The 18,712-nt window shown below is 40.3% G+C and overlaps 1 protein-coding gene across 1 annotated transcript; it reads right to left on the bottom strand.

Annotated features, from left to right (window-relative positions):
* Window positions 1-156: 156 nt before the first annotated feature.
* Window positions 157-16,642, bottom strand: tmem62 (transmembrane protein 62). The gene is made up of 13 exons (XM_049597195.1): window positions 16,027-16,642; window positions 15,491-15,602; window positions 12,696-12,833; window positions 12,195-12,240; window positions 11,582-11,723; window positions 9,717-9,841; window positions 9,259-9,381; window positions 8,425-8,580; window positions 7,664-7,823; window positions 7,265-7,463; window positions 6,714-6,809; window positions 6,485-6,603; window positions 157-5,702 (listed from the first exon to the last, which is right to left on the bottom strand). The coding sequence occupies exons 1-13, from the start codon at window positions 16,225-16,227 to the stop codon at window positions 5,382-5,384; spliced, it is 1,938 nt and encodes a 645-aa protein (XP_049453152.1). The 5' UTR covers window positions 16,228-16,642; the 3' UTR covers window positions 157-5,381.
* Between the last annotated feature and the right edge of the window lie 2,070 nt (window positions 16,643-18,712).

An 18,712-nucleotide genomic window follows, 5' to 3' on the forward strand; every position in this document is an offset into this window, starting at 1 on the left:
TTTCAGTTGTCACGAGAAAAATATGTGGCAGGTGTAAAATCATCATCTTTTCATTCATATACTCGTAGTGTTTGAACGCAGGAGGGGATGCAGAATAAGTCAATAAGTGAACAGCAGTACATCACTTACAGTATATTTCCTCTCAGAGACGTCATGGTGGTGGAGTCCAGGTCTGTTTGTCGTGTCAACAGTCAAATCAGTGTTACAGTACAGAACAATCACAACCAGATTCATATAGAACATAATCATTGAGCATTAATAACCTATCAAAAATGTCTCATCATGGTATGGTTTTGGTGCTTCTTCTGCAAAAGTAATAAAAAACAGCTCCATGCATAATTTGGAGGATGGAAGTAAAACGCAACACAACAGCGCCTCCTTGTGGACAGATTACAGATCTTATAAGAGGTACTGAGCATCATTGGAGAATAACTCTCCAATAACAAAAGTCTATAAATGTTTAATATCTGTCTGTATGCAGGAATTATACATTTGGTGGTACAAAAAGACTTGTCTATGCAGAGAGGAGAGAAGAGCTTATTAAACCACTGTCAGCAGGAGAGCACATAATTCAGTTTCCTCAGTGTCTCGCAGCTGCTCTAATATTAAACTGTCTTATCACAGCACTGAGAACTGATCTGCACTCACACTGGGAATGGTTTAAAAACATACTGGGATCTCTGTTAGAACATTGCTGCTATTAAAAGACTTGATAAATGTGGTCTTCACCCTATTTTTATTTTATTTAGATCAGTTTGTTCTTGTGGAATCCAGGTACCTGCTGTTACTGAGTGGAAAGGACGAAATTAGACACAGTATACGATGGAAGCCCATTTGTGCCAATGTGATGAAACAAAAAGATTGTGTAAGTCCTTATGATGAGAAACTTTCTCAAAATAATAACTTACCTCTAAATAATAACATACTTTTTCAAAATAATGACTCAAAATCTTCTAAAATGGGTATCTCAAAAATAATGACTTAATAAAAAAAAGTGACTTAGTAGCGTTTCTCATTATTAAGTCCAAATTTCTAGACACTAAATCACTATTTTGAAATGCTGCCTCATTATTTAGAGAAAAGCTTCACATTTTTTTGCATTATGAAGTCTTTTTTTTTAGATACTATCTCATTTAGAGAAGAGTTTTCATTATTTTGAGATATTAACTCATTTTTTTAGAGAGTCAGTATTTCAGGATAGTAACTCATTTTTTAAAATAAAAATATCTTCAGTAAGCTTCTATTTTTTTTATATTCTATATATACTACTTTTGGCGTTCTAAGTCGTTATTTTGAGATACTAGGTCATCTTTTGTGTGAGCTTCTAATAGTTTTGAGATACTAAAGCTTCATATTTTTTGGAGATACTAAGCCATTTTTTGAGATACTAACTCCTTTTGAGAAAATTTCTCAGTGTTTTGAGATACTAAGTCATTATTTTAAAATAAGTTATTACTTTCAGTAAGCTTCAAAATCTTTTTGAGATACTACATCTAGTACTTTTGGCAAACTAAGGTGTTATTTTGGGATACTGGGTCACTTTTTTAATAAGTCTTTATTTTTAGATACTACGTAATTTTGAGAAAATCTCCCATTATTTTGAGACCCTAACTCACTTTTTTAAGTAAGTCAGTATACTGAGATACTTTACATCACAATTTTTTAAAATAAGTCATTATTTTGAGAAAGCTTCACTTTTTTTTTGAGATACTTAGTCGTTATTTTTAGGTACTAAGCCTGACTTGCAGCTCCCCGGAAATGTAACTACCCGTTGCGGTGACGCAGACCTCCAGTAGCCTATATTTTGTAAGCTGAAACCATTTCCCTCAGTGGAAACAAAGCTTTTATTTACTTTCATTTCACAGATTAGAAACAATAAATTGTGAAGCCAATAAAGCCTCCACAAAAATAGCATTTTAAATCCTGTGTGTGATTTATCCTGGCTTTAGACAGGCAGACGAAATCTCCCCTTGTTGCTGGGCTAATTTATACAATGTAAAATGCCATAGGCTTGTGCTAATAACATTAGCATGTTGTATTTGTTTGGAAAACATGTTTAGTATAAGACAGTTGTTTTGTCAGGGAACCTTGTGAGTTGTAATGGAGCTGAATTTTGTAACGTTACCTTTGTTAAATGTTGCTGTTATCCCTGGTTTTATATGAGAAGAGGAAAAGTCTGCTAGCTGCTTAGTTAGTTTTTACAATGTAAAATGCCATAGGCTTGTGCTAAAAACATTAGCATGTTGTATTTGTGGGGAAAATGTGTCCAGATAAAGACAAGTGTTTGTCTGTGGATGCTGTGAGTTATAGTGAAGCTGATTTGTGTATTTGTGTTTGAAATTGTCACTATTAAGCCATGTTTAATCTGTGTTTAATGTGTGTTTTGAATCAACTAAACTTTACAGCACTTCACAGAAACCCCGTCACTGACAAGTGTTTTGGAGGTGTAACTGCAGAGTGAAACAGACACACCACTGCACAAGTATAAATGCTCACAATGCTCAAAAAAGTTTCTAATTAAAATGACTTATCATAGTGACATAAATGGGCTTCCATACGATTTGTCTTTTTCTCTTGGATCAGTTTGCTCTTGTGGAATTTAGGCACCTTCTACTACTGACGAGGAAAGATTGAACTAGAGTGCAACGGACACAATTTACTGCTCTCACACCTTCACATAAAAGGAATTTGGAACAATACAGACGAACATCGTTTTCACACACAAAACCATCAAAATAACTTCCAACGCAGGGAATGCCCCATTTCCAGTGCAGATATATAACATGAAGGGGGGAAAAAAAGAGAAATCACTCAATACAATCAGAAGGAATAAATGAAAATAACAGCATAGTACTGGCTCATCTCATTTCACCACATCTATAACACATTCATTTTGTTTTTGTTTTTTTCTAGCCACCACACATCTCGATTGTTTAACATGGTGTCTTAGTTCACTGAGCTACTATGGAGTATAAAACATTGTCCTGAAATACTACTGCCTATTGTTCAAGTGCTCACATTCCTGAGAAACAAACAGCTGCTTTCTGTATTCACGTTTGTAGGAGCACGAAGAGTCAGGCCGGCTTGTTTTTGTGTTTCGGTGAGAACCGACATTGAAGTTTCTGATATGACTATTCAATGCGACTATTGAGACGTTTTTAAGTGGCAGTCGTGTGCAATGGAATTTTATTTAAAAACACTTTCAATCGTTAACTACTTGTACACAGATCAACTACAGTATTTGACTGATTTGAAATCTCCTTCTTGTGATTTCCTGGAGAATAAACGTGAACATATGATCGTCTGGGTTGCATTACCTGTGTCATCTTCACCGGAGATACTGTAACGGCCGCGCTCTGTCAGCCACGGGGAGTCAGGAAAGCTCACAGAACAGCAAACAAGGCTTTCTCATCCGCATAATTTGAGTGTCGGAAGGTAAACACGAGGATCGGTTTGGCACGTCCAGCCTTCATTAGTGAATGAAAATGATTTTCAGAGGGAAGAATAAAAGGTGAAATCTTTCTTATTCATCCTTTGGCAGTGGTGAAGTGGCGTTCGGCCAAGGCAACACTTCCAAAAAGTGCTAAAGCTCAAGTAAATGAGTCAGCTTAAACCACAGCAGAATATACTGTGAGAGGGACAGTTTGAGTCTTTTTAAGTGGGGTCGTGTGGGGTACTGATCTATAGTCAGTGTTTTTCAACAGCAGATGGTGGTTGTCCCAGTTTGGAGAGGCAGGCAGGAGAACCACAACAGAAGCAAAGCAACAGAATACTGTGGACGGGGTCGGCAGCAAAACATATTTAACCACCAAAAACAATCAACCTCAGTTTAGGTGTAAGCTATATTTATAATACTGTCACTGATTTAACATGCTGTCAGACAGCCTTTTCTAAAGGGGACTGGAAGCTGAAGCTACGCCCTCTTCTTAGCCAGACTCCATTGATAAAAACAGTAATTTTACCTCGCAGAACACCGGAGTTGCTGGTCAACCTCTGCCTCAGTTGGTTAGTTTGTGTTATTGTGTGACTTTGGTAAATAAGAGCCTAAACTGTGAACCACAGAAAAGTCACAGAATAACACAAACAAACTAAGTGATTAAAGCAGCGGTAGTCCAACAACTCCCATGTTCAGCGAGGTAAAATTACTTGCTTCTCATGGTCCCATTTCCACCGAGCAGCAGAGTTCAGTTCAGTTCAGTTCGGTTCGCTTTTTTTCTGTTTCCACTGTGAAAAGTTGTGGATGGTACCAATGGAACCATTCCGTACCATCCCCATATTTGGCCCCCCCTCTGTTGGGGTACCTATCACACAGATCTGGTACTAAAAGGTGGAGCTGTGAACACTGCAGTCTGCTGATTGGTCGATAGAGGACAGTCACTCTGCTCAGGGCTGAGTTGTGGCTGGTTTAGAGGCTCATGTAACCACTGTTCATACCGTGGAGAGTTTTATTAGTAAACTGTAACTATAAAATGAAAGGATGTTTTGCTGCCTTTATTTTGTTCTGTAAATGTCGGTGTGCAGCCTCATTCTCTGGACGATAAACGAGGTGTAGACTTCCAGTAATGAGGAAATACAGTGAGTGCTGGACGGAGCAGTGAGTGACAACAACCTAAGAGTATTGTTTGGGGTGGAAACGCTAGGGTCTAGGTACCATGTGTGAAGGGTTACTTTTGGTTCCAAAGGTACCATACTGAAAGTGTATGGTGGAAACAGGGCTCAAGACAGCAACAGATAACTGCTTCAGTTTGCTGTCAGAAAGGGCTGTCTGATATAAATATTCTAAATATAGCACACATTTGAACGGATAATGATTTTTTAAGGTAGCTAAAATATGTTTCGCTGCTGCCCCTGTTCACAGCAGTACATTGCTTAGCCTCAGTTGCAGCACTCCTGGCTTCTCCAAACTTTGAGCATGCTGACCACCATCTACTATACATAACACACTGACTATGGATTATCTCCTTATACAACCTCATTTTAAAAAATCTGAATTATCCCTTTAACTGCGGCATACATTGGACGAGTCCTCATACAGCTTAAATAAATAGCTTAAATAAGCTATTTTACTCCCAATGTATCCGAAGTGTTTTGTTTTTTTTTACACTGTACACATTGCTATGAATATGGCCAGGAATGTGCTCACCGGTGCTTTACAATAACATGCATATTGAGTAAACAATACTATTGATAAACAGGATAGTGAGTGATGTACTGTGAAGTGGCTTTTGGAAGGAGGAGAGAAAGAAAGGAGGGTGGAGGGGGAGGGAGGGCTGCTGCTGCTGTGTGGGGAAAATTGAGGCTTTCAGGGTGGATAGAGACAGCAAAATATATCTGTGAGTCAGGCTCAAGGGGGAAATCGTGGTGGCACAGTGCAATTACTGTCAAGAGGGAGAGACGCTCTTGCTGTTGTCACGTAAGAGAGGGGCGGGGCCTGTCCAGGCGCGGTAGACCAATAGCAGACTGAGCCCTAGTGCCCACGTGCGGACCGGAGACAGGAAAAAGGCCATGGGGCCGTAGGTCTCCAGCAGAAAGTAGCAGGAGTGGGCCTGCCAAGTGAGCAGCAGCAGCATGAAGAAGTGAACCGCCAGAGTCCGCCAGCGGCAGCCCGGCCGCAGGAAGTGGGAACGGAAGGTGTTGCCGCGGCAACGGTGGTGGAGGCTCCAGCAGAGATAGCAGGTGAGGGGCATGTTGAAGAACAGCAGCTGGCAGAGAGGAAATGGGTCCAGATAAAAATGATTAGCCTTTGATTATCACAAATTTTTACAAGAAAATACTAACACAGCCAACAGCATATGAACGTGTGGTTAAAAGGAATGATTGGAGTTTTTAGGCAGTTGGCTTGTGACCCCTTAAAATAAAGAAATATGTACCTCTCGTCACAAGTTAGAGTGAACATGACTCATGAGCAGCTTCCTTGTTATATAGTTTAAATCTGAAGTATTTTAATAAAGTTTAAAGTTTTCAGCCTCTCACAAGAACAAAAAAAAGGGTCTAAAATGAGAAAAAACCCCTTTTCTAACAAATTTTTCCTTACCTTAATTATCTTTCGACCCCCTTATTTTATTTTGGGATCCGTTGGGGTCCCTTGAGGGCACACTAGTAGGTCAGTGGAACTTATTAAACTAAAAATGTAATTACAACTATGATTAATATGACAATATGCCAAAACTAGGATCACTACCTCGCAGTTGTATGCCTCTGTGAACCAGTTAAGTTGCACTTATACAATTTACATCCATGTCTGTGGAAACCTGGCCGCTTCACACATCGCCCCCCGCCAGCACAGAAGATCTATACAATCACCACAGTTTTAAGGTGGACACCCAAGATTCGTGTCACCACTTCAGTATCTATTAGTATATCAGTCATAGCCCATATTCACAATCTTTTACACACACAAAGCATATCTGCAGAGGAGGAGGATCTTGCTCCTGTACAGACATCACTGAGATGTTTATGCATGGAATAAAATTGACTTTCTTACTTGAACGACTCCAACAACATAAGTGAGACTGCCCTCCAGGAAGTGTCCGTCAATGAACACCCCGAAGGCGAAGCAGGCACCACTATGGCCATCTATCAGCTCTCCTATGAACCACGGGCCTGATGGATGAGAGGCAGAGACAACACAGGACTTATTGAGACAGACACAGGTGCACGATTACAATGAAATCTCCTAAAACAAACCTAAGTTTTGACAGCATTCGACCCACCTAAGGCTGTGCACAGGTTGAACAGCAGCAGAGCGTAGTAGAAGGTGTCCGTTGTGCTGACCATACGAAGCGACATACACGCTTGAGAGGTCAGTCCTGCAGATGATAGAACAGCAATGTATAAAGACAGAACAATTATCAGTATTTAAATAAATACTTATAAGAGTAACTTGGACTTTATTTTCATATATTTTTGTGTCCAAGTGACTAAAGGAACAACAAATTTTGAAACTCGTCCAGTTTTGAGTGAATGGGCTGCAGCCAGCAGCAGCTTGGGGCAATTTGCACCATCATTTATGGTCCACTGTGAGTGCTTGTTTTTGCTGCTGACAGGCTCAATTTGTTATTCTCAGTGTCTGACAGCATTGTGGAAAGGATTTTGACAAAGATAGACCTTTATATTATATAGTAAGATCATTTTCTTTAACCAGAAACAGCCCTAAAATCGCTATCACCAAACTCACCAGACTCCATTTAGATAATCATTAATTTAGCGTCAAAACTAAATTATGACCGTGTATTTATCTGAAGGGCGTTCAGTGACAGCTCACCTCTCCCAGCAGGAACACGCAGGAACCTAAAGGCCAGCAGCACCCCGACATTCAGCAGCATCATAAATATGAAGGCCACTCGGCCCAGGATGTAGTGGTCTGTGAGGAGGATGAAGGACTGCACGAACCCAAAGCTGGGAGTCAGGTCATCCTCCAGAGTAAAGTGCTGCTCCCGCACTGACGACCGGCCTGCCGAGTCCTGACTCACAGACAAAAACCAGAAAGGAGTAACTCAGTAATTCTGTAAGTATGAGAAAATCACATTACAGTGCCCCAGACGGCAGATCTACATCAGCTGAATGTTAATCGAACCGAAGCAAACAAATTCAATCAAGAGCTATGAAATATTTAAAAGTCTCAGAACACTTTATGTGGGAGATAAATGAACGCTGCGCTGACCTCCACTTTAACTCTGATGGTGTGCAGTCCTGTGAGGTAGAGAGACGGATCCCACAGTAGAACGTACAGAGGACCTCCGGCGGAGTGGCCTTTCCCCAGAGGTTCCCCGTCTACGCTCACATGCACCGCTGTGATTGGGGCCTCGGAGAAGGCCAAGATTCTGTTGAGAACCAAGAACATGGATGTTTTCATATTGAACATCAGACAAAGACTGTGTTATTGTTGCCTACTAAAAAAAAAGCTATGACGAACCTTAATTAAAGGGTATAAATGCTTGTTATTTTCATTAAAGTAAGAGAGTACGAGTTCATGACAACGAGTCATTACAGCGTATGCCATATAACCGCAGCGTCCTGGGTTTGATTCCAGCCTTGGGATCTTTGCTGCATGTCATACCTCTCGCTCTTTCCCCCATTTCTACACTGTCCTCCATCAAATAAAGGCAAAAAGACAGAAAATAAAATTTAAAAATCCTTAATAAAATGAACAACTTCTGGACCTTGACATAACTTTCTAACAAATGGCATCAAAAACCTACGAAGTTTGTGATATACAGCACTGCCAGTAGCGATCAAACACACAACAAAACCAAAAACGTATCCCCCTAGACAGAGGTAACTACAGTTTAGTTAGCAGTGATGTAATAACCCACATAGTGAGCTGGGAATAGAAAGGACAGGTGCTCTGTAAAAATGTGTGCGCTAGAGCCAGTGAGGCGTTTTTGGTCCAACAAACACTTAACACACACACAGAACAAACACCTGATGTGTGTCGATCTCCGTATTCGACCCAGTGGCTCCACTCCGGGGTGCAGGTACTGTGCGTCCTTGGGGTTGGTGATGAGCACCGCGGGCCACTGCTCAAACCTCAGGTCAGTGAAACTCAGCATGTCGTGGTCGAAGGCCAGAACTCTGTACCTGGAGACAGACGTGAGACAGGGTTTCTGCAGGGTTCAAGTTAAACTTTTTAATACCACAGAGTGCATTTTAATACCTGTTACACATGAGTGTATGAATTTAAGTTGGTGGCTAAAGCAAAGTTTACGTGTTTCACCATCATCATGGTACAGTTATTAATCTTAGATAGCCACGAATACATGACCTCATCACTATGCACACTGCAAACAGCTGTGTTTGAAAAAGAAAAATACTACTTACAGTTAGAGTTTTTTTTGTGTGTGTGTTTTCACATTGTCAGTTCATTTGAAAGAGGACTCAGTTCTCTTTCTGGTCAACTTCTGCTGAAAAGGACCAAGTGTGAAAACACCCTAAATTGAAGTTTTGCCAGAAGCTCCAGAGCCACTGTAGCTAGCAGTAGTCATTTACAGGTGTATAACGCCCACAGCGGGATACAAAAACATTTCACTACTACTTCCTAAGATAGTCAAGAGATAATATCTTAGACTAAATTAAATTAAACACCATAACCCTAAATAAATTAAAGGCTCTCTCTGAGGAAACTGAATTTACTGAACTGCTTTTTAAGACTTTAGTTCTGCAGGTGAGATGAACAGCTGTGTGTGTGTAGGAGGAGTGGGCTCCCAACTGGTCAGTGTTTCAAGTGTAAATATTTTGCATTCCTGTTGTTTTTCATACCTGCGGTTATCCATCCAGTCGCCTAGCTCCAGCTCTAGGGTGCCTTGGGGGTGTCGGCTGTGGAGGACGGGCATCAGGCCGCCCAGTGTGTGCAGGTGGCCACACAGATATGCAACAGCAGATCTAAACACAAGGAGTCCAGATGTGAGAGCTGTAATAACATTCTCATAATATGCCGACGACTGCTTGATAATATTATGAATATTCCTGAAAATGCAAAATAAAGGATTCTGAAAGAAGAAATGTCACTTTGGTTTTAATATAATCAACAGGATGAAAATAAACACTGCTGACCTTGGACATCGTCATTCTAAGAATGTGTGATAAAATCTAGCATGCATGTCAAAAGAGAGGGCTGTTGAATGTTTGCAGAGTGACTTACTGGGACAATAGATATTTCCACACCCTGCTTTTAAAGAAAAAACTGGTTCAGCTTCTGACTTCCAGCATTTTCTCACCTCATCATGTCCCGAACTCCAGGAGACGGGGAGACGACGGTGGAGGTGGTGTAGTGGCCAAACCAGATCGACTGGTTGCTTTTCAGACTCTCAACTCTGAACGTGTCCAGCAAGTCCATTTGAGTCTGACACACATCGAGAAGAAAAAAAAACCATTATAATAACTACATGTCCCATTAAAGTCATTATCTACATTGTGTAAGTGCTGTATTCAGTCACATTTACAGCACTGTGTATCATTTAAGTATGAGGATACTGTACACTTTGTGCCGTTATGTGTTAGTGCTCCCTTCTATTTGTCTGTTTCTTAAACAAACATTTTTCCATCTTCTGTTTACTACGTAATGGCCACATTTCCTTATAGAAGAGGACGATCTTTAAGGTTTACTTTGCAGGAATTGTCAGATACTGTTTGTAAACAGTATCGCTGTTGAAAATGAAAGCCAACCCCAGACTCACTCCGCTTGGCATTTGGCCTTGCTGTATTTGTGGGGTTTTTTTGGTGCTGTGTCCACGATTTTTGTGGCTCCCTCCTAGATGCATGCTGTTTACAGTCTGGCACCTCGTCGCTACCTTTTCATGAAGTCCTAACCTTACTTGAACACTGTGCCCACGAACATCCCGACCATAGCCAAAAAAAGGAGTCTCTGTAGATGCATACACCGCCTCACATTTCTAATGGGTCATAAGTGATAACTGAAAGGGAATTACTTTTGTATGAGTACAAAATATTGACATATAGGGCCTTAATTAAACCATCTACATGGCAGATGGTGGATAGTGGATGGCACAAGTGCATTAAGGGCATGTCCAACTCCACTTTTGCTAGTTAAAGGGCACATAATGTGGGTACAAAATAAAGTGTAAGGAGCAATGGGGTGTATTTAGTGCCTAATTAACAATCAGAGAGTCATCTCCCATTTCCTTTAAAAGCCAGGTTACACCTGCACCTTGCGCACTGGTATTTACATGATGGATTCGGCAAACTGAAAAGGCGAGTGGTTTTCTGCTGAGAGTAATACAGTCAGACAGGAGTCAGGTTAATTTCCAGGGCTGGTACCTGCGGTTATTCCACAGGCTAGTTAATAACATGTCGGGCAGGAAATCCAAAGTGTGGGATCATTTTGAGAAGGTGAAGGACGAACCCAAGGTGATATGTAAACTCATCTTCATTGGTCGACTACAAACATTGCGTATCATCTGAAACATGGAAGTAGCTACATGCCCATTAGCCCACAGCGTCATTAACAGGCGGCTCGCTCAGTGTGTGACATGCACTTGTAGATAAAATATAGGCCTATATTAATGAAGGTTCATTAGTACGCTTTTGTATTTCTCTGTAATGTAGCACAGTGTTAACAATGTTACTGATACTATTCTTTCTCACACCTTCAACTCAAACCATTGTGTTGCCCCGCCCAAAACATGTCATTTAATAATTAATTTAATATCAGAAACATGGGGGCGACTAGTCGACTAATGGCCCTAAATGATGACTATTGGTCGACTAGGAAAATTCTCAGTCGGGGGCAGCTCTACTCTCTACATAGCGGGAAAATACTGCGCTATTCTGACTTTCAACCAGAAATGTGCTGGTCATTGGAAACCTACATACCTGTGGCTGCACAGATGGGCACAAGTACATTTGCTACAAACACAACATGGACGCTGACTGCGAAATGACAACTGTGTGGCACAGTGCACTGCTTTGCATAGTATACCTTTAAATCAAATTAATCTTCTCATCTTCAAGTGTAACAAAAGCATAAGTGATTGCAGTATTCATCGTTTCTCTACTGTCTGAAATTTGTCACAAACTCAGTGTCTGTTTATGTTCTGTCAAGAGAAGGTGCAGAAAGTTGTACCTGGTTGAGAATACCGAAGAAATTGTACGGCCTCTTGGGTCCTGGAGTCAGAGTGGCATCGGCACAGACAAAGGAGTAGTTGCCAAAAGGAGTTTTATGAACATAATGGAAAGAGCCTACTTTCTGATTAGCCGAGTATTTCCTACAGAAAATTGAAGAAAAAAAAAAAAGAGTCAGCGTGAGCAACAAGATACAACGGTCTGGGATGGAGCCAGCCAGCAGCTCCAGTCCTGAGATAATTTGATGCATTTTAAATAAATAAATTAAGCTTGCATAGGAGACAGTCTTTGTCTGGCAGAGGATGGCCACAACATTAAGAATATTAAGGAGATAAAAGATCAATCAGCATTAACAGAAGCAGCAGTGTCACATAAAACATAATTTGTGTCACAAGACAAGAGGCTGTTCATGCAGATTCTGCCTCTATTTTCGTCCTCGGGAAGCACAGACAGCTTGGATTATTGTCAATAAATAGGTCTGCAACTACTCATGTTTCAGAGGCATCGAATTTACGATGAGCTCTGATCGGCCTCGTGATCAGCTTGCTGCTTTAAGATACGCAGGAGTAGACTCTGACTGGGTGTAAAGGAGGCTTGAACCATTTCATACTGACCGGTAATAATTGTTGATGCTGTCCAGTGACATAATATTGAAGGCATCTGTTGGAAGAAATGAAACAAGGGTGAGATATAGCAGAATATTATGTTTGATGAAGTAATTCCAATGGAACAACACTATTTAATCAGAATCAGATTTCCTCATGTTACAGGAAGATATCGAACAAAATCCGTTGTTACCATAGGGCCCATAAACTGACTGGACACACATCAATGACTGCGATCAATAAGAGCAGAATAGCTGTCAGAGAAACTCCAGATCCAATAACTAGCTTTCTCTTTTTTTTTGACAGTTAAAAAGTAAGGATATCGTCTTTCACATCTAATAGCTTGCGATCCAATAACAGAGGGAAGAGCAGCGGTGAAAAGGAGGGGGCAGGACGAGCACCCTCGGTTAATGGATTCTTCGGAAAATCTTAATTGTTCTCTGGGCCGTTTCCATCGAGCCAGAGAGTTTGGAGAGGACATTAAGATAACAAAGTGCTGCGGTTAATCACCATGATTTCCACGGATGTCTATCCACCTCGTGCGCTCCATCACACGTGACCTTTTCAGGATGTTGTGGTAGGCCTGCCACTCCACCTCGTGCTGGAGGGAGCCCACCTTGCTCTCTGTTTTGGCGTCTGTCAGATCCCCTGTGGAGGGAGAGAGGAGACACATCTGAGGACACAACATGGCCACACCCAGTCAGGCTTGTTACAGCTTAACAAGTACGATAAGGCTGTATTGTCCCGGAGGAAATGTGACTTATACAAATACAGTATCAGCTGTTAGGAAAATACTAATTAACACTGTGCATACATGCAGCATAACGACAGACTGTCACCAGTCCACATGCACACACACACACACAAACACACCCTGCATGCATGTGTTGTCGGAATAATCGAAAATAAGAGGTCATGAACGCCCCCCTCAAGTGAGAACTACAGGTGAAAATTTTGGTACTCAACTTGCTGAGTTGACATCGTATTACGTGGAAACATAGCGAGCGAAAGTAAATGTTTGGTTGATGTTAAGACACTTATTAGTCTACATACTGCATATACATTTTAGCTCACATTAAAGGTCCAGTGTGTAGGATTTAAGGGGATATATTAGCAGAAATGGAATATAATATTTTAAGCATGTTTTTTTAAGTGTATAATCACCTGAAAATAAGAATCATTGTGTTCTTGTTACCTTAGAATAAGCCGTTTATATCTACATAGGGAGCAGGTCCTCGTCTACGGAGATTGCCGTATTGCACTGCCATGTTTCTACAGTTGCCCAAAACAGACAAACCAAACACTGACACCAGAGGGACCTTTTTTTTTAGTAGCCACTCCACGGCAAGGAACATTAGAGAAACACTGATTTTTTAACGTTTAACTGCTTTTTTTTAGGTGGTTTTAGTGATTTAAATCAGCAAGTCTGTTTGTTTTGGATTTGGAGAGGAGGAGACCATGGAAGAGACAAAAATTTGGCTCCCAGTAAAAACCTCTTAAAAGTCTGGATCAGAAAAACGGTGAGCACACGTTAGCAGGTGCTGGGCTCGCAGCCCATTTCTGACGAGCCAAAAGGTGTTGGAGAGGAGAAAACACTGAACTGTGACATGAAACTGCTTTTTTTTTTTCAGGTTTAAATCACCGGGTCTGTTTGTTTTGAAAAGAAGGAGACCTCTGTGCATAATTTTGCATAATTAGAAAAACAGAAAGTATTACTCCCATACACAAAACACTTCACTGGCTTCCAGTAAAATACAGAATTGATTTCAAAATACTCCACACCGTTTCCAAAGCACTTCGTGGTCTGGCTCCTTAATACATCTCTGACCTGCTCACAGCCTACATACCCCCCAGAACCCTCAGATCATCAGACACTGGTCTCCTAACTGTGCCCATGATGCAAAATAAATTCGTTGGAGGTGCATTTAGTCATTATGGCCCGACTCTCTGGAACAAACTGCTTGATGATCTGAGATTCTCTGCAACTGTGTCATCCTTTAAAGTCAAGCTTAAGACCTACCTGTTTTCCCAGGCCTATGAATAGTTAGTGCCTCTGTCTCTCTGTCTCTTCTTCCCCTCTCTGGTGTTTCTTCTGGGGATGTGTGATTGGGTATGTCTGTGCAGGTGGGTGGGCTAGGGATGAATTACCCTCAGGATTTAATTTGTTTTTATTCACACATGTTGTATCTAAAAGCGCATTGAGATTATAAATAATATAAATAAAATTTGACTGATTTGACCATTAAAACCTCCTGAACAATGGACACTGAACGAATCCTAACTAGGAGTTTACACTTGGCAAATGGGAGAAAATTCAGCTGGATGCAATCTGCAGTCTTCACCGCTAGATGCCACTAAATCAGGGGTGTCAAACATATGGCCTGTGAGCCAAAAAAGGGTCCAATCTGGCCAACTAGATGACTGCGCTAAGAGGTGCCAGGTTTCAGGAGCTAGTTAAACAATGCCGACTTCATGTAAAATTCTGCTTCAGGGGCTTTTCCACCCTGACCAGAATACAGCTCTCTGATATAACAATGAATACTTACTGTGACCATGTTTAAAGATATTGAACAATGTGCAAAATATTGTCAGCAGCTTCAAACTGAGAGATATTGTTGAAATTGGGCTGTATCTGACCTTTGAACTAAAATGAGTTTGACATCCCTGCACTAAATTTACACATTGCTCCATTAAGAAATGTTTTATTAATTCATATATTGCATATTAATTTAAGTAACATGGTATTTGTAATCCTAAACGTAGAGTGACCTCAATAAGCCAGAAGTTATTTATTAGCATTAACCCTGATAACAAAGATAAAGCTATGTTTAGTGGTTTTAGGGAATGTACTGGTGCAGAACAACTCTGGGACAAAATGACTTTGCTGTTTTAATGTGTGAAGTATTTTGTAATGACTTTGTTTGTTTTACTGACTTCTATTTGATTGCATTGACAGCGTCTTCGTCTGTGTCTGGTGAGCCGAAGACACATTTCAACCCCTGGTGGACAATAAAGAGATACTGTATTGTAGTATATTCTCTCTACAGCTTCAAACTGTTTCACCAGACTTGGATAGCAACATGAATCCTCACTGGGACTCTGAATGCTCTGAGCAATAACACAAAACATCTCCTCTGTAGTGTCCATGTTTTTTCCACTGCAGTCCAACTCAGGAAATGGGATCAAACGAGGGGCACGTGAATGCAGCATACACCACTTAGGTGTACATGCACCAACTGCACACCTGCAGTCATCATAACAGTGTACATGATAGTAACTAGAGCAAGACATGGGGGATACTGTACCTGTTGCAAGCACCAGAGCTGGCTTGATCACTTCAATTGTGTCCGTGCAGAACTTCTCAAAATCAGGAATGCGTCTTGGGTCATGAAATCGGCTTATGTGAATATCAGACACCTTGAACCAAACATAAAAGCGTGAATCAGGGATTAATTAGTCATAAATATATATTAAATGGGCTGTAAATGTGGCTTTAGTGTAGCCTTTTTAACACATTAGTGTGAGAGTTGTAAAACACAAAGGGTACAAAGTCTGACTACAACTTACTGTGTTGCTGAACGTCATTTTTACCTGACAATGACACACTTCTGTGGTCACTGACCTCTTTCTGTCAATCATTGAGAGGGAGTTCAGTGGGTGAACTACCACAGCTAGCTTCATACGACAACACTGCAAACCAAAGATGGATAGTCTACTCTACATTCATGTTAAATGTATGACTGGGATATTATAAGTGGGGATATTGGTTGAATTTAGGCAGCATCATTCCGTTTGTATCGAGACCAAACACAGCTAGCTAGCAAGAGAGAATAAAGCCCACCTGTATAAACCAGAATATATTGCTCAACTCGCCGCCGGGAAATGGTGGAGAGCTCCCCTTGGCTTCATCTCCATCACCGACAGTCTGGTGCTGGACGCTCCGTTTCGGGTGCCAAGCCGTGTCATAGCTGTCCAGCACCCAGGAGGTGATGCACGCCAGGGCCAGTCCGAGGATAACCAGCGCACCGAACAGCCTCAGCATCCTCCTGTAGTGGCGAGAGAGGGGGCTAGCTGCCGCCGTCTGTCCCGGACAGAAAATAGCTAAGCTACTGGTGGAAATAGCTAAGGGCACGAATCACACTAACATTAACTACAGATATTGTCAACCATTTGGCTACATAGCTAAGATGTCAGACCGTTTCTGTCGCTGCCATCGCGGCCACGGGAGATGCATTGGGTTCATTCACGGATCTCCGCTCAGCTGCCTTCGGAGGCGGAGGAGGAGGTAGCTCGGCAGGTTAGCTAGCAGCTAGCTACCTACCAGCTACCAACACAGCACACAGACCGGTTGGATGTGAGGACGTCACCGGGATTGTGTGTGCAGGAAGAGCTCCCACTCTCACACCGTTTTCCGGGTACCGCAATCGACCGCAATACTACTGCACCTGTCATCGCGAGAAGGCACGGGAATAACGAAGTACAGGGAGGACATGGAATTTAAAGTAATTTATTATTTTAATTTTTTTAATAAGGGGAATTATATTTTTGAATTAATCGTTATATTTTTTAGAAAACGTTTTTTAAATATATTATATATTATATTATAGATTTTTTAAGAAACATTATTTTAAAAATATATTATTAGATATTCATTTTTTCACAAAGATCTATAAACATGTTTAAGTAGTGTACTGTTTATCTCGTTGTTCAGCAGAACATAACATAACATCACATAGCCTATATATATATATATATATATATATATATATATATATGTATGTATGTATGTATGTATGTATGTATATTCCGTGTAGAGTTGGTTTATTTTATTTTGTGTATTATTGTGGCACTATCATTGTGTATAATATGGAGATGCAGCCCACAACTTCAATACAAACTCCCAAAGAATTTTGCATATCAATGTAAATGTAAATATGCTATATACACTGTATATACTGTTATATCCACATTTGGTTTTCTATCTGTAGATGCTCCAAAATATTTTTGCATATCAATATAAATGTTAACACATATACACTGAATACACCATTGAACTGTTGTCCTACTGTTTACATATTTCATTGTGTTGTTGGTTTTCCATTTGTAGATACTTTCAAAAAATCTGTAGCTACATAGTTGTCATGTTTATTTTTACTGTGTTCAGCTTCATTATCCTTGGGTTTTTTTGTTTTTTTTTAGCTCTATGTCTATTTCTGTGTAAGTACATTGAGAGCAACCAAAAAAAAGGAGTACAAAATTGTATGTGTACACATGAATTGTCAATAAAGCTGATTCTGATATGCTCAAACTCTCAGTTGTTTATAACTGTGTCTTAAAACTTCTCTGTGTTTTTTTTCTATAATCAGAAAAGAGCCATACTGTCTCGGCTTTATGGTTTTGAATATATTTCAGCAATTAATGTCAATGTCAATCAGCAAAACTGATTCAAATTGAAACACACCAGTGGGGGAGGAAGTACTCAGTTATTTTACTTAAGTAAAAGTAGCAGTGGGTTACTATAGTATTGTGAAAATATTCTGTTGCAAGTAAAAGTCCTGTATTGGCATCAAAATGTACTTAAAGTACCCAAAGTAAAAGTATTCCCATGGAGGATGGCCCATTTCAGAATGACACACCATATATTACTTTAGCCCACTGGATTAGTGATACATTAATATGTATATCACAGTAATGTTGTAGCTGGTAAAGGTGGATATAATTTTAACTACCTGCTGGGTAGCTTAACCTAAAAGTATAATAATTTGATAGTTGATTTATAGTTTGCATTATAAGTGATAAATAACTAAAACTGTGGAATAAATGTGGGCTAGTCAGCAGTGTAGTTGTTGTTGATGAGGCGGGTGTACTATATGTTACTGTGGAAGAAGTGGGTAATGTTATACTCTCATATATATTACGATGGCATTTTGGCTGAACGGTGGGTAGGCTATACTTTAAATGGCCAGAAAAAGAGGTGGGTATACCCTGTATACCTGCGTATACCCTGAACTATACCACTGAGTAGAAGTATAAAGCTGCATAAATGTAAATAGCCTGCTCAAGTAAAGTACAGGCACTTTCAAGAGATCAGATCAGATAAAACAAGACTTTATTAATTCCATACTGGGGAAATTCATGTTACAGCATCTCAAGAGTCATAAGGAAAAAGCAAAAAGAGACTGAATGGTAAAAAAGGATAAAAAATATTACAAAAACATATAATAAAGATAGAATAATATAATAGTGTAAAATCTACATTCACTATATATAACTTTTACTTAAACAGATACTGTTATGTCCATGATTGATAGCTGCACAGGATAACTGAAATACGGACATAATGTGTAGTGTATTTACTGTAAGATACAGATATATATTACTTTACTATAATTAACCTTGTAGGACCCTTCGGACATCTGGGGGCTGACCTACTGACCGTCCAAAGAGTCAGAACAAAACATGGTGAAGCAGCATTTTGTTATCATGCAGCACAAACCTGGAATAACCTCCCAGATGATGTCAGAGAA

Source organism: Epinephelus fuscoguttatus, linkage group LG14 (genome assembly GCF_011397635.1).
Source record: "Epinephelus fuscoguttatus linkage group LG14, E.fuscoguttatus.final_Chr_v1".
Classification (NCBI taxonomy): domain Eukaryota; kingdom Metazoa; phylum Chordata; class Actinopteri; order Perciformes; family Serranidae; genus Epinephelus; species Epinephelus fuscoguttatus.